The sequence below is a fragment of the Emiliania huxleyi genome (genome assembly GCF_000372725.1).
Source record: "Emiliania huxleyi CCMP1516 unplaced genomic scaffold EMIHUscaffold_24, whole genome shotgun sequence".
Lineage (NCBI taxonomy): Eukaryota > Haptophyta > Isochrysidales > Noelaerhabdaceae > Emiliania > Emiliania huxleyi.
In genome coordinates this window covers 396,158-415,355 of record NW_005200250.1, presented here as the reverse complement: position 1 = coordinate 415,355, position 19,198 = coordinate 396,158, and the positions used below count along the sequence as shown (strand labels likewise).

The following is a 19,198-nucleotide window of genomic DNA, read 5'->3' as shown; positions in this document are numbered from 1 at the left end:
GTGAGTGGCCGGCGGCGTAGGTGGTGGTGGGGCTGGTGGCGGCGGCGAGGGTGGTGGCGGCGTAGGCGGCGGTGGGGCGGGCGGTGGCGGCGTCGGTGGCGGTGGTGAGGGTGGCGGCGGCGAGGGCGGCGGCGGCGAGGGTGGCGGTGGGGCCGGTGGCGGCGGCGAGGGTGGTGGCGGCGTAGGCGGCGGTGGGGCGGGCGGTGGCGGTGAGGGCGGCGGTGGCATGGGAGGTGGCATGGGCGGCGGCGGCGTCGGAGGCGGTGGCGAGGGTGGCGGCGGCGTAGGTGGTGGTGGGGCTGGTGGCGGCGGCAATGGTGGCGGCGGCGTGGGTGGCGGTGGGGCGGGCGGCGGCGGCGAGGGCGGCGGTGGCGTGGGCGGTGGCGGCGTCGGTGGCGGCGGTGACGGTGGCGGCGGCGAGGGCGGCGGCGGCGGCGGCGGTGGGTCGGGCGGCGGCGGCGATGGCGGCGGTGGCGAGGGTGATGTCCGTGGACTTGGAGGAGAGGAAGGTGGGGGCCTCGGAGGAAAGAGATATACAGAATATGCACGCGCAGGAACGTGAAGCAGGATGGCGAGGGTGATGTGCCATCGTTTGATATGAGCGCTCGGTGCCAGAGGCACCATAGCGGGCATATGCTCGGGCGGGGTCAGAACGCCCGTGCCCGCTTTCCGTAAAAGCTTTACCTCGAGGTATTACTTACTGTGGGGGTGGGGGTGAGTGGGCTAGGTCTATTGTTGGGTAGTACGCGAGGATACGTCAGGAGGGGTTTATTTTTTCAGTGTACGTGGCTCTTGCAAACACATACCCGAGGGCGGACTGCTGACAGGGGTTCATTCTTTGACTGACGACTGTTCGTGTTGCGTCTATGCGTCTTGCGTGCGTGCGATGGTTGGTTGGCTTGCCCCCGCACCCCTCTTGCGCCCCGCGCCTAGCCCGCGCCACTGAAGTCTGAACTCAACTTTCGCGGGCGGGGGCATTGGTGTGCGCACTTGGCAGAAAAACAGCGCACATGTTTGCTGTTTCTGCCAAAAGAGGCTCAAGAGAAGCGGTGCACTGAACTCTGAACATTTGTGTGTCAATTTGCGCAGGCCTCAGACAGATGCGCTGCGGTCATGCGACTCATGGTCTGCAGGCACGACACTAAAAGTGGAGAGCGGGTTCTGGTATCTGGAGTGTGTGGAGAGGACACCCCCAGTGCGCCGCACTCTGCGCGCGGCGCGCACTGAGTTGTAGCGTCGTGCGAGCCGCGCGTGCGCGCGCGGGCCGGCCGCGGGGCGCGGGGGAGGCTCGAGCCTCGAGGCCTCGACAGTTTCGTTTACGGCTCTAGTCTTTGATTTTGATTTTACGTACCCCTGGGCGCTGGGGTGTGGTCCACATCATGCATCAATTACGTTGTGGTGTTGTCCTTGAACTCTCTACGTCCCAACCTTACCTCGTACTTCCGCCACTTGATTTTCTTGAGTCCGGGCTCTGTTGTATGTACGGCTGGCTCTACGTGCGGTGAGCTGTCAGCTGAAGCTGTCAGTACTCGCACGACGCGCCTGATTGTGCCAGCGCCCGCCTGCGGCTGTTTCAGCTGGGGACTCTCCGAGGTCTCCCACGCTCTCACGACGCCGCGAGCTTCTCGATGAGCAGCCTCTGGTTGTCGAGCGCGCGCGAGAGGATGCGCTCCATCGAGAGCGCCTTGTCCTCCGAGACGGTCAGCCGATGCTCCAGAGAGCTCACCGCCCTTGCGAGCCCGTCGAGCTGCCCCGCCATGCGCTCGACCGTCGCGACGAACTCCGTCGACGGCGCGCGCGGCTGGCAGGAGGAGCTTGCTGGCTGGCAGGAGGAGCTTCGCTGGCAGGAGGAGCTTGCTGCACGAGACGGCGACGGGGCGGTGTGCGGCGGCGGCGCGTGCTGTGGAGGCTGGGAGGGCTGGGATGGCATGGGCGGCGTCGGCGGCTGGGAGGGCTCTCTGCGCGGCTCTGCCGGTGGGAAGGAGGCGGCGAGGGAGGAGGCGGCGAGGGAGGAGGCGGCGAGGGAGGAGGCGGCGAGGGAGGAGGAGGCGAGGGAGGAGGCGGGCGGCTCGCGCGGCGGCGGTAGCTGCGGCGGCTGCGGCGGCAGCTGCGGGGGCAGCGCGGCCACGGCGGGAGGGTCTGCGTCGAGGGCGAGGCCCTTGTGCTCCGCGGGCAGGAGGCGATCAAAGTTGGTTCGCCAGACCATGACGTGGCGGTCGGAGGCGGCGGTGGCAAAGAAGTCGCCCGCGGGCGAAAAGGCGCAGCCGTTGGCGGACGCCTCGTGCCCGTGGATGGTGTAGAAGAGGCGGCCTGTCTCCCGAGGGCCGAGGAGCGGCGTGAGGGAGCACGCGGCGGGGCGGGGGCTGCGGAGGGCGGCCGCGAGGGCCGCGGCGAGGGCGGCGGTGAGGGCGGCGGTGATGGGCCCGCCTTCGCAGAGGTCCCAGAGCTTGAGGGTGCAGTCTGCGGAGGCGGAGAGGAGGAAGGATCCGGAGGGGTGGAAGGCGATGCGGTGCACCTCGTCGCCGTGCGCGTCGTAATGCTGCAGCAGCTGCAGCGTCCGCAGGTCCCACAGCTTGATTGACCGGTCTGCGGAGCCCGACGCGACGCAGTTGCCCTCGGGGCTAAAGGCGCAGCAGCCGACGTTGTCGGAGTGGTCGAAGAAGGTGTGGCTGCACGCGCGCGAGCGCGCGTCCCACAGCCGCACCGTCTTGTCGTCGGCCGAAGAGAGGAGCATCCTGCCGTCGGGCGAGAAGGCGGCGTCGCGCACCCAGTTGGTGTGGCCCGAGAACGAGTGCTTGAAGCGCTGCGTCGGGATGGACCAGGCCTTGACCGACTTGTCGTCCGACGTCGTGACCAGCTGCTGCCCGTCGCCCGAGAACGCGACCGAGTTGACGGGCGCCGTGTGCGCGCGGATCGAGACGCTCTCGCCCTTGACGTTCGCCGCCCACAGCCGGATGGTCTGGTCGCGCGAGCCCGAGGCGATGAGCGAGCCGGACGGTGCAAAGTCGACCGAGGTGACGGCGGCTTTGTGGCCGACGAAGCGGAACGCGCGCATCTGCATCTTGAAGTTCCAGACCATCACGGTCCCGTCGAGGCCGCCCGAGACGAGCTGCTTCATGGTGGGGCTGAACGAGACGGAGCTGACGCCGTCCTTGTGGCCGCGGAAGGAGCGCTCCAGCGCGGGATCCATGGGCTCCGGAGAGGGCATTGCCGGCGTGGCCGGCGTGGGGAGTGGGTGGGTAGCGGGAGAGCGTCGACAGCGACGGCCTGGCAGCAAAGAGCCAGCGCGGCAGGAGCAAATGTGTTCAACGGCAGTCACCAAGAAGAATTCAGGCAAGGTTTTACGGTCGGGTACTTATTTTAAGAGCAGGTAAACAGCAATAGATCCGGCCCTCAAGCGGCCTAATCGATACCCAGCCCTCACGGAATCGGTCCCTCGTTGTACAGCAATCGATCCTTCACACTGCCCGCGCTGCCAAACTTGCTGAGAATCGGTCCCCCCAATCTGTGGCGCGAAGCTGATATGTCTCCCGCGCTCGGCGCGCCGACCGCGCAGCGGCGGCAGACCACCCTCCGGTTCGAGGGGCGCCTGGGGGTGAGCGGGCTGCCTCCGCCAGAGTTTGGCTCGCCCACCTGTGCGGGCCCCCCTGTACCCCCTCCCCCCCCCGGCCCGGGTGTCTAGCAATTGGTCCCTTGGCAAGCGCGAATCGGTCCCCCTGGCTCCAGGAACTGATCCGGCACTACCCCCGGATCTATTGCTGTTTACCTGCTCTTAAAATAAGTACCCGACGGTACCCAAACAAAACTCCCTAGCACGACTCTAGGCACGGGACTGGCGCGCACTGGCACTAACACAGGTACACCACGGGAGCCGCCTAAGCGACTCCCGCGAGGAGAATTTTGCAAGCCAACTCCCTCGCACGACACTAGGCACGGGACTGGCGCGCACTGGCACTAACGTGCAAGAAAGAAAGTATCTTTGGTTTTCTAACCTAGAAGGAGGAGGAGGCAACGGCAATGGCGGCCTGCCGTGAGTATCTTCCACCGACCCCTTTGGGTCGGTGCAGCACTGTCATCCCACCGCGCACCGGAGGGCGGAGGATCAACCCAACCCTCACTTCCTGACCACTTGGCGGCCATCGCCATAACTCGGCCAGCCTTTGACGTTCGCGGGCGAACTGGCGAACTGGTTCATGAACTGGTTCGGTGAACTCGCGGTTCGTTCGGTTTCGGAGTTCGCTCTGGACGCATCCCCTTGGTTCGCTGCATCGGTTCGGTCGTTTGCGCTTGGCCTTGGGTGCCCGAACCCTCGAACTAGTTCGTGCACTCAGCCTTTTCTTTTCTCCTCCCCCCCGACCCGCTTCACACCCGCAGGGCGAGGAATACCAGGGAAGTTCGTCTGTGAACTGCGAACGAACCACGAACGAACCGTAATATTTCTTTTTGGCTATGCAGGCCTGTATAGTCCCTGGTCGCCTAGTAGAGGCCTAGTACGCCTGGACGCCTCGGGGAGCCCCCGTCTCCCCCATTCTACTCGCCAGTCAGCACGCACGGCGCCCACGCAGGCACCACAGGGCGGCCCTGCTCACAGCGCACCGGCACCGGTAGTCGCGCCGTAGTCCGCTAGATTGCAGACTGTCGCGGACCGTCAGAACTGTGGTGTATATGGGCACCTGAGATTGAGGGTCAGACCGCGTACACACGTGCGCAGTGGCGCAGTTGCGCGAGTTCGTTCGTTCAGCGCGGCTCGTGGCTGAACTGCACGCCGAACGAACGGACTTTTTCCCGTGGTTTTCTGTTTTCCTAAGTTCGAACGGAGTTCTCACGAACGTTCGTTCGTTTCCGCAGTTCGCGCCTTCCGCAGCCGGCGCGGTCCGTTCAGTTTCGAGGTTCGGGCTGCGTTCGTTCGAGTTCGGAGTTCACGAACGAAATCCGCGCGAACGTCAAAGGCTGAACTCGGCTCAGCAGGCCATCACTCACTGCCCCACTTCAGGGGTGGTTAGTTCGTGCCAACCCTCGATCCGGGATCGCTGCGAGTCTTCGGGCTCTGCGGAGTTTCTCTCACTCAGCCTCATTCTCTTCGTCTTCGACTTCGGCCCCCCACCGCGCTTCACCGCCCTCTGCGCATGTCTTGTCGCCCTAGGGGCTCGGGCCCAGGCCTGAACTCCACACTGCACTGTTGCAGATTGTCCCTTGTAACGTGAGAGAGTGCGTTGTAAAGAAAGAAAGAAAACAGACGAACCCAGACGAGGGATGGGGGAGGAGGACAGGGTCCCCACCTGCACGAGCAGGATTTTGGAAGGACGATCAGGGGGACAGGTGGGGCTCTCCTGCTCCTGACAAGGGACACGACAGGCTCGCAGCGCGGTGCACGGTGGGCTCCCAACTCCACTGGCGGTCTCATCTCAGTCTAGTGACCTGCCTCCAGCTTCCCGCTGGCAGTCTCTCACTACCACAGGCACACTGACAGAGTGCGTTGTGACCACCCAAGACTGCTTTCAGACGAGAACGCGAATTTCCCCTCAACCTGCGCAAATCGTGACCCCCAGAACTCGTGATACCCGAGGAGTCTGGAGCTTCAGCTGGCGAATCATGCCGCTCTCGGCACAGAAGCAGCGCGAGCGCCGCGCCGCGCCGCGCGCTGCCGAGGCTCAGGACGCGGCTCGCGGGCAGCGCAACCGCCCGGCGCCGAGCCGGTGCTAGGCCGCCTCCGCTGCGCCTGCTTCCTTGCGCGCCGCTGGACGTCGGCCGAGAAGACCGCTTCCCTCTGGGGACCCGACTCCGCGAAGATCGCGCGCGCGTCGTGAGTGGCGGCGCGCGCGCGATCTCCGTTCCCGGGCACGCCGGTCGCAGTGGCATGGGCTCCCAGGCTCAAAAGCGCTCCCGTCAACAGCGAGCGAGCGCCGCCGCTGCTCCTCCTCCCGCCGCCGCTGCTCCTCCTCCCGCCGCCGCTCACCGAGACCCGCCGCCGCCGCCGCCGCCGCCGCCGCCTCGCGCCTCGCCTCCGTCACCGCCGCCCTCCATCTCGCAGCGACGCGTCCCTCTGAGATGGCGCGGGCGCCTCGCTCACCGGCGCCTCGCCGCCGCCCCCCCCCCCTTCTTGCGCCGCTCCGCTCGAGGCCGCCGCCTCCCCTGTCAATCCCGCCGCCTCCCCTGTCATCCCGCCGCCCGCACCACCGCCGCCACCGCCTCGCGCCTCGCCGCCGCCGCCACCGACCGCCCTCCCCTGCGCCGCGCTGAGCCGTGAGCGCGGTGCAGGGGGTGAGCCCCCGCTGCGCAGCCTCACCGTAGTGCACTGCGCTCTCCGCGCCCCTGACGATTAGTGAGGAGGTGGTGTTGCACAGCATGGAGCTCGGCGAGCGTTTAGCGAGCCCCTCAGCTAGTAGAGGGAAGAAGGGAGGGAGGGGCGTGTTTCGTTCTAAATTGATGAGAGGACTAGCACTCACCGCCCGCACACTGCCGCCCATCCCTCCAAACGGGCTTCTTGGGTGGAAAGAGATGCTACCGGCGGCTTCCCCGGTTACTCAAAAAGGTCTGGTTCTGTCTCTTTCCGCTTTTACCACCCAAGACAGCTTGGAGAGCTCCCGGTAACGCTACATTTCGTAACGATCGTCGCTATTGGCCATCTGCCTCCTGCAGCCTCTGTTGGGGCGGAATGCGCGGGGTTTTCGGCGCGATGCCTCCGGCTAGTACACGGTACTGCTCTGCCGCAAACTCTCCTGCGCTCGCGTGACGTGTGGGGCGCACGCACTGCGCTCGAAAGTCGCGATTTGGCAATAGGCGCTCGAGCCGGCGCGCAGTGGAGGGGGCGCCGCGCAGGGGGATCGGGGGGGTGCGAGAGGGGGCGTGGGTCGGGCGCGCACCGGCCGGCTCCGGGAGCGGCCGTCACGTCGAAGAGGGGACCTGGTGCTGCTCGAATGATGACGCATGCCGCTCTGCTGCGCCGCCGATAGCCCCTCTTCCGAGCCGGCGCGTGGCGGCGAGCCGCGGCCAGTATCGCTGGTGCGGTGGAGGCGGCAGCTTGCATCGGCCGGCAGCGGGTGCGGCCATCACGTCGATGAGGGGGGGTTGTCGGCGACTCGTGTGGCTCGAGGCCTACGCTGCGCCGCCCAAGCCCTACTGCCGATCCAGCGCCTGGCGTTTGGGGCGAGCCGCGGTCGTCGTCGCTGATGGTATATGGCGGCGGCGGCGGCGGCTCGCCCTTCCCTCCGGCCGCAATTCCGATCCCGCCGCGCTCGCGGGAGGTGGCGCGCCCACCGCGGCACGGCCGTGGCTGCGCATACACCTTACGCCCTTTCTCCTCAACGGCTATCCGTGCTTGCTGTGCCCCTGCGTGGTGTGTTTCAAGTTCTTACAACCCAAGGTGATAGAGGGCAAAAAGATCGATTGCGCTCTTGCCGATCCGCACCTACCTAGGCTCTTGGGTGGCGCGCCCCAGCTCTTCACAACGAACCTGGTTATCTCTCCTGCGCGCTGCGGAGGACGAAATTCTGGAGGTGGCCAGGTATGCCGGACTGGCTGGAGGTCGTCGAGGCCTTCACCTGCGACAGGCGAGTCGACGCGCGCGACCACAACGCGCTCGATGGCCTGCCATTCTACGCAGAGAAGGTAAGCCCACCGCCTGCCGCCGAGCCGTCTGCCACCGCTGTGCCTGGCAAATAGGACGCCTCTCCGCTGTGTCTGGGCGACGGCGCGGATAGAACCGGGTCGGCGTGTCGGCGTTCGTGGTGCGCCGGAGCTTCCGTGCTCTTGCCGCCTTTGGCTCCGCGTCTCTCAGCCACCTATTGCATATTGAACGGTCTTGATATGCTCGCACTCAACCTCCGAGATAAGCTCGCAGAGACAACCCGTTCTTCAACTCTAGGATTGAGGACGTTGTCCCCTCCATGGCGAGTTACGAACTGGCCGAGTTACCGGAGGGTCCGGACCACATTGGGCGAGTGGAGAGGAGTTGACCGGTGAGATTAAGGATTCCTAGCCTGTGTGCTGTGAAAAAAATGCGGAAAATGGTATGATAATAAACAGACATTATATCCACCACTTGCATGCACATAAGGCGGACATTGCCTGTGCAGTTCCACTCAGTGTCGCTGACAGTACTCAAATCGTGCGCCCCTGTGTCCGCCCCCCGCGTGCCGCGAGCGCGCGGCGTCGCTCACGACTGCTGCGCATCGACGAGGCCGGCGTAGACGCCGCCCGTGAGCATGAGCTCCGCGTGCGTGCCCTGCTCGACCACGCGCCCCTCGCGGATGACTGCGATCTTGTCGGCGTGCCGGATGGTGCTCAGCCGGTGCGCGATCGTGACCGTCGTCCGCTTCTGCTTCTGCATGATCTCGTCGATCGCCGCCTGCACCACCCGCTCGCTCGTCGTGTCGAGCGCCGACGTCGCCTCGTCGAGCAGCAGGATGGCCGGCTTGCGCACGATCGCGCGCGCGATCGCCACCCGCTGCTTCTGACCGCCCGACAGCATGCCGCCGCGCAGGCCGACGTTGCTGTTGTACCCGTGCGGCAGGCTGTTCATGATGAACTCGTGCGCGTTGGCGCTGCGCGCCGCCTCCTCCACCTCGGCGCGCGAGGCGCCCTCCTTGCCGTACGCGATGTTCTCCGCGACGGTGCCCACGAAGAGGATGGGCTCCTGCCCCACCAGCGCGATCTGCGAGCGCAGCCAGCGCACGTTCAGGTCGCGCAGGTCGACGCCGTCCAGCCGCACCGACCCCTCCTGCGGGTCGTAGAAGCGCTCGAGCAGCTGGATGAGCGTCGACTTGCCGCTGCCCGACGGGCCGCACAGCGCCACCGTCTGCCCCGCGCCAATCTCGAGCGAGTAGCCGTTGCAGACGAGGTGCTCGGGCGCGGCGGGGTACGCGAAGACCACGTCGCGCACCGAGATGTCGCCGCGCACCGACGGCAGCTTGGTGCCGTCATTGTCGGTGGCGTCGATGCGCGACGGGCGGCGGATCATGCGGAAGAGCGCCTGGCAGGCCAGAGCGGCGCGCCTCGAGTCGGCAGCGATGACGCCCGCCGCGCCCATGCCGATCGAGCTGAAGAAGACGACGATCAGCGGGCACAGGAACTTCTCGACGATCGTCCAGATCTGCGAGTTGATGCACCCGGTGGCGGCGTCGACCGAGGTGATGTCGTCCGGCCCGGGCGGTGCGTCCGGGTCGAGGAACATGCGCGTCATCTCCGCGGTGAGCTGCTCGATGTCCTTGGTGACGAGCAGGCTGCCGTAGTAGCTCACGATGCCGATGAAGCAGACGAGCATCCCCTTGCCCATCCCCACGGCGAGGCCCGACACGAAGGCGCCCCGCACGCCGCGGCGGGCCTCGGCGTCGGTCGCCGCCTCGAAGTCGGCGAGGAAGCGGCGCTCGACGCCGAGCGAGGCGACGGTGCGCACGCCGAGCACGACCTCGCCGATGAGCGAGCCGACGTTGGCCGCCTTGTTGCCCTCGTCCGCCTTGAGGCCGAGGAAGACGACCATCAAGATGCTCATCGAGAAGCCCATCAGGGGCAGCACGACGATCATGATGGCGGCGAGCTGCCAGTAGCCGAACGTGAAGATGAGGTACGCGGAGAAGAGCACGGTGGCGAGCTGGCGGGCGGTGGCGGCGAGCCGGTGGCCGTTGACCGCCTGCGCGAGCGCAACCTTCTCGCCGAGGAAGAGGGTGAGCGCGCCGGCCGAGTGGTTGGGGTCGTCGAAGAAGCCGATCTCCTGCTTGACGAGCGAGCGGGCGGCGAGCGCGCGCAGGTTGCGCGTGAGGTGCTCGCCGACGGTGCCAAAGATCCCTAGCTCGATCGTCATGATCGGCACGTACGAGGCGCCGACGAGGAGCGCGGCCTTGCCCCAGAAGACGGTCTCGTCGTGCACGCGGTCGGGGTCCATCTTGAAGAGGGAGGTCGCCGTCTTGGTGAAGATGAAGCCCAGCGCGGGGATCGTCATGCCCTCGAGCACCGCAAACACCAGCCCGACCAGCATCAGCAGGCCGTCGCCGCGGTCCTGCAGCCGCATCAGCTGCCACCAGAGCGGCCTCCAGTCGCGCTCCGCGCCCGGCTGGAGCGCCGCGGTGCCCCGCTCGGGACCGACCCACGAGAAGAACTCCGACCTCGTCAGCCGCAGCGTCGCCTTGGAGCCGTCGGGCGGCGTCTTCCGCGCCAGCTTGACGCTCGCCAGCACCGCGTTCGCCGCCGCCGCAAAGTTCAGCCTCCGCCAATTGGACGGCCTCGAGGGCGGCGCGGTGGACGGGTCGCCAAAGCGCTGCCGGAGGCCGACGACGAGCGAGGCGCCCGGCCCCTGCACCTTTGGCGCGAAGGGCTTCTCGGCCTGCTTGTTGACGAGCGAGCGGAAGAGGCCGCCGTCGATGTCGAGCAGCTGGTCCCACGTGCCCTGCTCGACCACGCGCCCCTCGCGGATGACTGCGATCTTGTCGGCGTGCCGGATGGTGCTCAGCCGGTGCGCGATCGTGACCGTCGTCCGCTTCTGCTTCTGCATGATCTCGTCGATCGCCGCCTGCACCACCCGCTCGCTCGTCGTGTCGAGCGCCGACGTCGCCTCGTCGAGCAGCAGGATGGCCGGCTTGCGCACGATCGCGCGCGCGATCGCCACCCGCTGCTTCTGACCGCCCGACAAGGTCCCGCCGGCGTGCCCGACGGAGGTCTCGTACCCATCGGGCAGGCTCTTCATGATGAACTCGTGCGCGTTGGCGCTGCGCGCCGCCTCCTCCACCTCGGCGCGCGAGGCGCCCTCCTTGCCGTACGCGATGTTCTCCGCGACGGTGCCCACGAAGAGGATGGGCTCCTGCCCCACCAGCGCAATCTGCGAGCGCAGCCAGCGCACGTTCAGGTCGCGCAGGTCGACGCCGTCCAGCCGCACCGACCCCTCCTGCGGGTCGTAGAAGCGCTCGAGCAGCTGGATGAGCGTCGACTTGCCGCTGCCCGACGGGCCGCACAGTGCCACCGTCTGCCCCGCGCCAATCTCGAGCGAGTAGCCGTTGCAGACGAGGTGCTCGGGCGCGGCGGGGTACGCGAAGACCACGTCGCGCACCGAGATGTCGCCGCGCACCGACGGCAGCCTGCGCCCCTCGCTGGACGCGACGTCGATGGACGGCACGTGGTTGATTGTCTCGTGGACCGGCGCCGCCATCTTGCACGCCTTGAAGACGGAGCCCGACGTGAGCAGGATGAGGGTGAAGTGCGCGCCGGCCATCAGGATGCAGAGCACGGCGATGAGCGTGAGCGCCCCCGAGTGGGAGCAGGGCATAAACCCGCCCGCCGCCTCGGCCGCCGCCTCGAAGGCTTCTATGTTCGGCTGCTGCATGTAGAGGCGCAGCGCGGTCAGGTTCTGCGCGAAGTTGCTCGCCGTCGCGCAGGTGAGCTTGAAGGGCTTGAGGTTGGCGGGCCGGCCGTCCGGGAAGGTGGCCGCCTCGCAGGTGCCTGCCCGAGGGAGGCGAAGGGGCTTACGAGGGAGGCCCGGTCCGCGGCGAGGGGCGAGCGGCGCGCGCCCAGCTGGTCGATGGGGCCGTGAAACTCTGGCGGCGGGCCCCACTCGAAGGTGGCCTCGCGCGCGCGGGCGGCGTACGGCAGCTCGTGGCCGAGCATGAGGGACATCACGGACTGGATGTCGAGGTAGAGCATGTTGTACTGGTCGCCGCAGTTGTACGTGCAGTACTTGTAGTCGACAGTCGGGACGCCGACCCGGTCCATGAACCAGGTCGCGTCGTGAAACAGATTGTCTTGCATCCCGTCGCGGAAGCGCTCCCAGCTGCTGCGCATGTCCTCGATGCCGCCTTCGATGCCACCGTGGTGGGGCGGCGGCGACGGGTGCGGCCGGAGGCCGTCGACCAGCGAGTTTGCGTCGTAGACCTGCTCCCAGCCCATGTTGACGCCGTACTCGAACTCGCTCTTCTTCTGCTCTGCAGCGACGACCACGCCGCCGTAAATCTCGCCCGCCATGCACATGATGATGACCGAAGCGATGGCGACCGAGACGGCGAGCGAGGCCTGCCACACGAAGCGGACGCCGTACCGCTCCGCCACCTTGACCTTGCGCTCGTACCTCTCCGCAGCCACCCGCTCGAGCCCAAACGCGGCCACCTGAGACGGGCTGCGCAGCCGCGTGAGCGCCGGCGGGGCGGAGGAGGGCAGCGCGCGGGCGCGGGCGCGGCTGCCGTTCGCATCGACGAGAAGGCCTCGGACGCGATCGCGCCGGCCCCCGCCGTGGCCGTCAGCACGTTGTGCATCGCCGTCAGCCCGACCACGATTGCGATGATGCCGGCGACGCCAGGGATCGGCGCCGCCGCAAAGACGGCGACGCAGATGTCCCAGCCGAAGTTGAGGCCGAGCAGGATGGAAGCGCAGAGGGTGGACCACGCGTCGACGAGCATCATCGTCTTGAAGCCGACGCCCTCCTCGACGGCGAGCATCGCCGCGCCGAAGCGAGTGCAGAGCTCCTCGGGCGTCGAGGTGTCGAACCAGCCAATCTCCTGCCGCAGGATGGCGTGGAGGTACCTCTTCTTGTACCGCGCCATCTGCCGCGCCTGCGAGGGCCCCGCGCAGTCGCGGCGTCGGGGCAAGCGGGCGGGGGCCGGGCCACGGTTCGGGGGGCGACGGCGCCTTTGAGAGCTCGCAGAGGGTGGCGTAGGTTGCGGTGAGCAGGCCGTACACCACTCCGCAGTACACCATCTGGAGGGCCTTCTCAGACATCTGCGAGGCGTCGAAGCCGCCAGTCATCGCCGCGCCCACCTGCTCCAGTGTGCCCGAGTACAGCCACAGGATGGCGGGCAGGCAGAGGCCCGCCAAGAGCGCAATGCCAAACGCGAGCAGCAGCAGCAGCCAATCGCAGCAGTTGGTGAAGCGGTACAGCTGGTGCGGCCAGATCATCGGCGACCCGTCAAAGATGGACCGCCACATCTTACGCAGCGGCCCCGGGCCCGCCTCGGCCTCCTCCTCTGGCGCGTCCGACGGCGCCCGCCGGAGCGGCCCGGCTGGGCCCGCACCAAACGAGCGGCCGGACGTCTGGATGCCGACGCTCTTGAGGAGGTGCTCGCTCGCGGTCTTCTTCACCTCGGGAGCCATCGCCGCGCTCTCCATCCGCTCGAGTTCCACCTCGCCCTCCCTCCGCCAGCCCGGACCGAGCGCCCAGGAGCTGCCGTCCCGACGGAAGTCGACAGCCTTGCCGGTGCGTCCGGCCTCAGTGGTGAGCGCCCTCGCACGCTCGCTTTGCCGAACCGCACTGTCGGCCTCGCGCTCGGCGCGGTCGATGGCTTGATTGATGGTGACGTTGAGGCCAGGGGTGGTATCCATCAGTGACCAACGCCAAGCACCTCTCTCGAGCCTCCTCCGCCGCGCGGAACTCCTTCACAGCCTTGTTTGAGAATATTTTTTAACAAAACTCCTCCCGACTCTGGGCACGGGACTGGCGCGCGCCTTGTTTGAGAAGAAAATACCTCCGGGACCATGGCGCTGTGCGCTGGTCTGTGAGAGGTTGAGGTGCGAGCCCTGGAGCTGGACGCTGGAGGCGGCCCTGGGGGAGGGGGGGGACTACCCGTTCACAGACATGGGAGCGAGTCATTTTTTCAGACGGCTCTAAATCATGGAAACCCTATTAACGGCTAGCGCTACGATCCTTACGTTTGGACGTCGGGAGCGCCCGTGGCTGACGGGAAGGTGATCATCTGGTCGGCGAGCGGGTTGGCGTGTATCGTCACGTGCTCGAGCCTTATCTGCAGAGCGCGGACGCGGGAAGGCTCAGTCGCAGTTTGCAGTCAGAACGCAGGAGACGTGTCATAGCGGCGGCGGCGGCGGCGGCGGCAGTAGCGGCGGCGGCGGCGGCGGCGGCGGCGGTGGCGGCGGCGGCGGCGGCGGCGGCGGCGGCGGCGGCGGGCGGCGGCGGGCGGCGGCGGCGGTGGCGGCGGTGGCGGCGGTGGCGGCGGTGGCGGCGGTGGCGGGCGGCGGGGGCGCGCGCCTCGGAGAGCGGCCGGTGCTTCTCGTTGCACGGCGTGCGCTCGATGGCGTTGAGCGTCTCGAAGCCGTCGATGAGCTTCCCAAACACACTGTACGAGTTGTCGAGGTGCGGGTGCTTGGCGTACGTGATGTAAAACTGAGAGCCGTTGGTGTTTGGCCCCGAGTTGGCCATGGCGAGGATGCCACGGGCCGAGTGCTTATTTTCCGGGTGGATCTCGTCCGCAAACTTGCCGCCCCAGATGCTCGCGCCGCCCTTGCCAGCGCCAGTCGGGTCGCCACCCTGCACCATGAAGCCCTTGATGTTGCGGTGGAAGAGCGTGCCGTCGTAGTAGCCGGACGCGGCGAGGGCCAGAAAGTTGAAGGTCGTCCGAGGCACCGAGTCGCAAAACAGCTCAGCCTGCCGAGGGCGGACGGGGCGGTCTGTGGGTGCCATTGCCGGTGCCGACAGGAGTCAGGCGGGCGGCGCGCCTTCAAATCACCGAGGTTGGTGTGTAGCGTTACGCTCATGCTCTCGACTTGTGAGCGTTCTCCGCGACGAGTTGATCACGCTGGCCGCCTGGGCTCGCTCAGCCAGCGAAAAAAAATGGCGGCTCAGCCGGCCCGCTGGGTGTGCTCCCATCCCTCCCTTGGGTTGTATGTTTTCTTTCTTTCTTTCTTTTTGCTTCTTAGCTCCCCGGCCCTGGGTGTGAGGTTGCCAAATGCACTTGCTCCAAAAATAAAACCATCTGGGAGATGACGAGGCGGCTTCTGTCACTGTGGCGACCACGGCATCCTCCGGACTGCCGGGACTGGCGAGAGGCCGCCGAGTCGTTGTACGCTACCGCCACCCCGCTCCTACTGCCCTATAGAAGACCGAAGACGGTCTCTTTCTCGTCTCCCGAGGAACGTCTCCTCTGTTTCATTCCTCACAGTGCGATAGACGCCACATTCACACAACCCCGTCCTGAGGCGAGATCCTTAGCTCGCGGTCCTCGCCAGGCGGCTCCGGCGCTGCAGCGAGAGCGACGTCCTCGCAGGCCGCCACCTCCTCCAGCTCCACTCCCTCCTCCTCGCCCCGACCGCCGCCCCCGCGCCCCATCAGCGCCTCCATCGCTGCGCGCGCCTCGTTCGCCTCGGGCTCGGCCTCGGCGGTCTGCTGCGCCTCGAGCGCCGCCGCCGCCGCCGCCGCCAGCCGCTCCTCCACCGCGCGCCGCGTCGCCCGCTGCTCCTCCGCTGCGTGCCGCGCCGCCGCCGCCCGATCGGCCGCCACCTCGGCCTCGGCCTCGAGCTCCGCCGCCGCCTGCGCCGCCTGCGCCGCCGCCGCCCCCTGCGCGGTCTCCATGACTGGAGGCGGCGGCAGCGGCGCCGCGGGCGGCGGGCGGCGCGCCGCCGCCTCAGAGCCGAGGAGCGCGTCGAGCCTCCTCCGGTCCTCCTCCTCCCGCGAGGCGGCCTGCGCCTGCGCGAAGCGATCGAGGTCCTGCGACCGCTGCCCCTCGAGCTTCGCCTCCGCCGCCGCCGCCCGGCCCCGCGCCCGGCCCGCCCTGCCCTTCGCCCCGTCCGCCCTCCGCCCCAGCTCCTCCGCCTCCCGCTCCGCCAGATTGAGCGGCAGCTCTAGCGCCTCCCACTGCATGCGCAGCATCGCGCGCTCGTCCGCCCGCCTCTCCGCCTCCTCCTGCGCCGCCCGCGCCGCCGCCGCCTTGGCCGCCGCCTCCGCCGAGGACGCGCCGCCCGCCGCCGCTGCAGCCACCAGCGCTTGCCGGGCGCGGCGCGCCGCGGCGGCGGCGGCGGAGGCGGCAGCCGCCGCCTTGTCCGCCTCCACCGCTAGCTCCGCGGCGAAGCCAGCGTCGCCGCTGCCCGCCGCCGTCGCCCTCCACCGCGCCTCCACCCGAATCGCCTGCGCGCGCTGCGCCGCCGCCGCGTCCTCCTCCTCCAGTCTCGCCGCCGCCGCCTCCCGCGCCGCCGCCCGCTCCCTCGCCACGGCGGCGGCGGCGGGGGGAGGCCGCGACTCGGAGGCGGCGGCGGAGGCGGCGGAGGCGAAGGAGGAGCGCAGCTCGTCCGACGCGAGCCGCGCGACGGCGGACGCCTCGGCGTCGTCGAGCCTCGCAACGGCTCGCGCAGCAAACGCGGGGTGCTCGGTGCAGCCGACGCCGCCAGAGACAGCCTCGCAGACAGTGCCGTTGGCGGCGAGCAGGAAGGTGGCGCGCGGCCGCCGCGGACGCCAGCCGAGCGGCAGTCCGGCGGCTGTCCTAACCGCGTCCTCCTCGTCGTCGTGCAGCGTGAGCGACGGATAGAGTCGGCCAGCCGCCTCGCTCGCGCCCTCCGGCGGCCGCACGGCGACAAGCGCGCACTTGCGGCGGGCAAACTCGTCGGCGCGCGTCTCAAAGAGCCGCAGCTCCTTTGCGTCGTTGAAGTCGTCGTCCGCGTTGACAAAGGCGACGACCGCCCGCCTGCCCTCGACGCCGAGCGAGCGGAGTGCCGCCGGAGGGAAGTCGTCGCCGACGCCGAGCGCCATCGCCCTCAGATTTGCGCGGCCGCCACGGCGAGGCGCGGCGATGATCGCGCGAGGCCCGGCGGTGAGGGCGGTGATCGCAGTGATCAGCGACAGGACCATGAGCCCACACGGCAGGTGCGCTGGATTCGGTACAGTGGGTTGCGCGGCCCCCCTATCGGCATTAAGAAAACAGGATTGCGCGGCACGCCGCCGTTTCTACGCCTTTCCACAGCCCTCACCCACCCGACGCCGTGGTTTCTTAGCTCCGGCCGGCACTCAAGCCAAACAACTCTACACTCACACCTAGAGAGCCAGAGCCGGCCCGAAGGATTTTTAGGTAAGTAAGAAAGAGATAAGCTGCGGTCCGCGAGGGCGATGCCAGAGTCTGCCGCCGAGTCGGCTCTCTGGATGACGGGAGACGCACACACGCCTCCATCCACTCGCACTCCACTCAGAACACCGCAGACTTGGATAGTGACAAGTGCGCGCGCCGCAGGCGAAGAGAAATTTTGGGCTGAGGCTCCCGTTTTCACACTCGTGTCTGGCCTTTTCTCGGGGCCGCGCCTGCGGCCCGCCGTGGTTTCTTAGATTTTCGCGGAAATCGCTCGGCGTGGTTTCTTAATGCCACGTTTTCTTATGCCCGCAACCCACTGTACTTGAGCACTTGAGCACTGGATGAGATGGGGTGGATTCCGCATGGTACGGGACCCCTCGATCGTCTCGCCCACCCTCACTGGTGTGTTCATTTGGGGGGGTCATAACAAACACGGTACAGGATCGAGGTGCACGCTGCAGAAGCAGTGTCGTCCCCCCTCTCCCCGACGGCGATGCCGATGGCCGGTGTGACCGATCGAGCTACAAGAGGAGCTTGTTCAGCAGGATTCTACTTATTCGGTACTTCACAACTTCAGCTTGGGGTATGTATCATCTTCCCAGATCATACGCATACCCCAGGGCTATACCCTGATACCCTCTTGAGAGGATCCGCATTGGGCCCCTAGAGGATAGGTTGATACCCTCGGGTGTGGGTTACCCGTCACACCGGACACGACCCCCCTCTTCACACCTCTTCGCGCGCTGCGCGCGCGCGCCGAGACAGACAAGAACGCGCTCGAATGAGCGTCGCGCAGGAGGGACGCGAGCGCACCACTAAGCCTTACTTCTAAGCAATGCGCTGGGCGAGGAGGGCGGCAATTGCGGCCGTCGTCGCATTGGTTGGGCGGCCTGCGGGCTGCGGCCGCCAGCCGGCTAGCGGGCTAGGGCCTAGGCAGCCGGTGCGGTCCCTGGCAACGTTGCCAGGGATCCCTCGAGCATAATCCCTGGCAACGTTGCGTTCGCGCGAAATCTATGCCGCCTGCTTTGACGGCTATGTAATCCACGATGGGACTGTCCCAGCTCGCTACTTCAGAAGAGCAAATGATTCGGCGATTCCGGATAGCGTTGCTCCAGCTGCAGGTGCAACCTGCGACGAGACCATTTCGGTATATGGTTGGTTGGTTGGGCGTGGCGCGCGAACGGAACCGGAAGCGAAGAGGATAAACGTCCGAGGTGTGAATTGTCGCTTCGCGCTGCGCGGCCGCCGATGATACCTTGATACCCAGCCGAGATGGGTCCCCACAGAGGCCTAGAGCATACCTTGATACCCCCCCTCGAGAAGGATACGATGATACTTACCAAGCTGAAGTACCGAATCCTGACGACAGGCTAGGACTAAGTCTAAGAAATAAAGACGGGTGACGGGGACTCGTGCCACTTGCCGAGAGAAGTCAGTCAGGTGTTACACGTCCTAGCACGGACGACGGGGCACACGCACTCGCGGAACACACGGGGGGGATACAAAACAAAAACACAACGCACTCTCTACATGACAAGAAGAAATCACGACTCTCTCAGACTCAGTGATTTGGGCTCGGCAGCTTGTACCTTGTTAGCCCTCAGCCGAAGCTGGGGCCGGTCCCGTAGCCGAGAGAGCCCGCGCCGATGAGTTCGACGCGGTCGGGGGGCCTTGCGGAGAGGCCAGCGAGGTGGCGATCGCTGTACTTCATGGGGGGGGGGGGGGGGGGGGGTTGTCAACATGACCAGGGATCACGACAGCGATTGTGGGGACTACATGATCCGTACGTGAAGGGTGGCGGGGCCGTCCGCGGAACTCGGCGGCGTGGGCACCCCCCACTGCCGAGCATAAGATGTCATACGCTGTGTTTTCTCTTTTTCAGGCGTAGTTTTCGTGCCCACTCTCAGCGCCCGCTTAATGCTGTTTGCCAGCCGACGAGCCACACTCCGCTTAACCACGCGAGGGACGAGGCACCTGTCGGACCACGCGCCGGCGGCCGCTGTCGCCTTCTCGACGACGGACAGCATCCCGGGGTCAACGGTAGTCCAGTTTTGTGGCCTCGCGGAAGGCTCGACCGTGCGCGCAAAGAACGTCGGCCACGACCTCCTCGCTGGCTTCAGGCAGATCGTTGGAGGCGAGATAACATCGTACACGGATCTGCTGCAAGAGGCGCGAGCAGAGGCCATGTCGAGACTAGCGGACGACGCGACTGCAAAGGGTGGCAACGCCGTGATCGGCCTGCGGCTGGTGAGCTCCTCCGTCAGCGCGGGCGCGAGTGAGATCCTTGCATACGGCACCGCGGTCAGGGTCGAGTGATGGTGCGCGACCGAGGGCGGGCTGGCGCTCCCCCGTCCGCGCGCTAGTCCCGCGCGCGCTGCACGTGTCCTGGCGCAAAGCAGGCAGGCACTCCAACTCATCATGTCTCTCACACCCTCACT

At 67.2% G+C, this 19,198-nt stretch overlaps 6 protein-coding genes across 6 annotated transcripts; 2 read left to right on the top strand and 4 right to left on the bottom strand.

The window, feature by feature from the left end:
* Positions 1-1,405: 1,405 nt before the first annotated feature.
* Positions 1,406-3,315, bottom strand: EMIHUDRAFT_450278 (hypothetical protein). The gene is made up of 3 exons (XM_005778816.1): positions 2,516-3,315; positions 2,204-2,314; positions 1,406-1,780 (listed from the first exon to the last, which is right to left on the bottom strand). The coding sequence occupies exons 1-3, from the start codon at positions 3,206-3,208 to the stop codon at positions 1,607-1,609; spliced, it is 978 nt and encodes a 325-aa protein (XP_005778873.1). The 5' UTR covers positions 3,209-3,315; the 3' UTR covers positions 1,406-1,606.
* Positions 3,316-5,850: 2,535 nt separating this feature from the next.
* EMIHUDRAFT_353895 (hypothetical protein) lies at positions 5,851-6,410 on the bottom strand (the record flags this gene model as incomplete). The annotated part of the gene is made up of 1 exon (XM_005778815.1): positions 5,851-6,410. A coding segment is annotated over exon 1 (268 nt), but the record flags the coding sequence as incomplete, so codon positions are not given.
* A 517-nt stretch (positions 6,411-6,927) lies between these two features.
* EMIHUDRAFT_205481 (hypothetical protein) lies at positions 6,928-7,662 on the top strand (the record flags this gene model as incomplete). The annotated part of the gene is made up of 4 exons (XM_005778814.1): positions 6,928-7,002; positions 7,094-7,172; positions 7,245-7,456; positions 7,525-7,662. The coding sequence occupies 4 exons, from the start codon at positions 6,928-6,930 to the stop codon at positions 7,660-7,662; spliced, it is 504 nt and encodes a 167-aa protein (XP_005778871.1).
* Positions 7,663-7,990: 328 nt separating this feature from the next.
* On the bottom strand, positions 7,991-12,527 carry EMIHUDRAFT_427008 (putative ABC transporter). The gene is made up of 4 exons (XM_005778813.1): positions 12,175-12,527; positions 11,920-12,097; positions 10,086-11,281; positions 7,991-10,025 (listed from the first exon to the last, which is right to left on the bottom strand). The coding sequence occupies exons 1-4, from the start codon at positions 12,519-12,521 to the stop codon at positions 8,156-8,158; spliced, it is 3,591 nt and encodes a 1,196-aa protein (XP_005778870.1). The 5' UTR covers positions 12,522-12,527; the 3' UTR covers positions 7,991-8,155.
* Positions 12,528-13,619: 1,092 nt separating this feature from the next.
* Positions 13,620-16,546, bottom strand: EMIHUDRAFT_205479 (cyclophilin type peptidyl-prolyl cis-trans isomerase; the record flags this gene model as incomplete). Its single annotated transcript, XM_005778812.1, has 3 exons — positions 13,620-13,710; positions 13,989-14,353; positions 16,010-16,546. The coding sequence occupies 3 exons, from the start codon at positions 16,544-16,546 to the stop codon at positions 13,620-13,622; spliced, it is 993 nt and encodes a 330-aa protein (XP_005778869.1).
* Positions 16,547-18,677: 2,131 nt separating this feature from the next.
* Positions 18,678-19,076, top strand: EMIHUDRAFT_205477 (hypothetical protein; the record flags this gene model as incomplete). Its single annotated transcript, XM_005778811.1, has 1 exon — positions 18,678-19,076. The coding sequence occupies one exon, from the start codon at positions 18,678-18,680 to the stop codon at positions 19,074-19,076; it is 399 nt and encodes a 132-aa protein (XP_005778868.1).
* Positions 19,077-19,198: the final 122 nt, after the last annotated feature.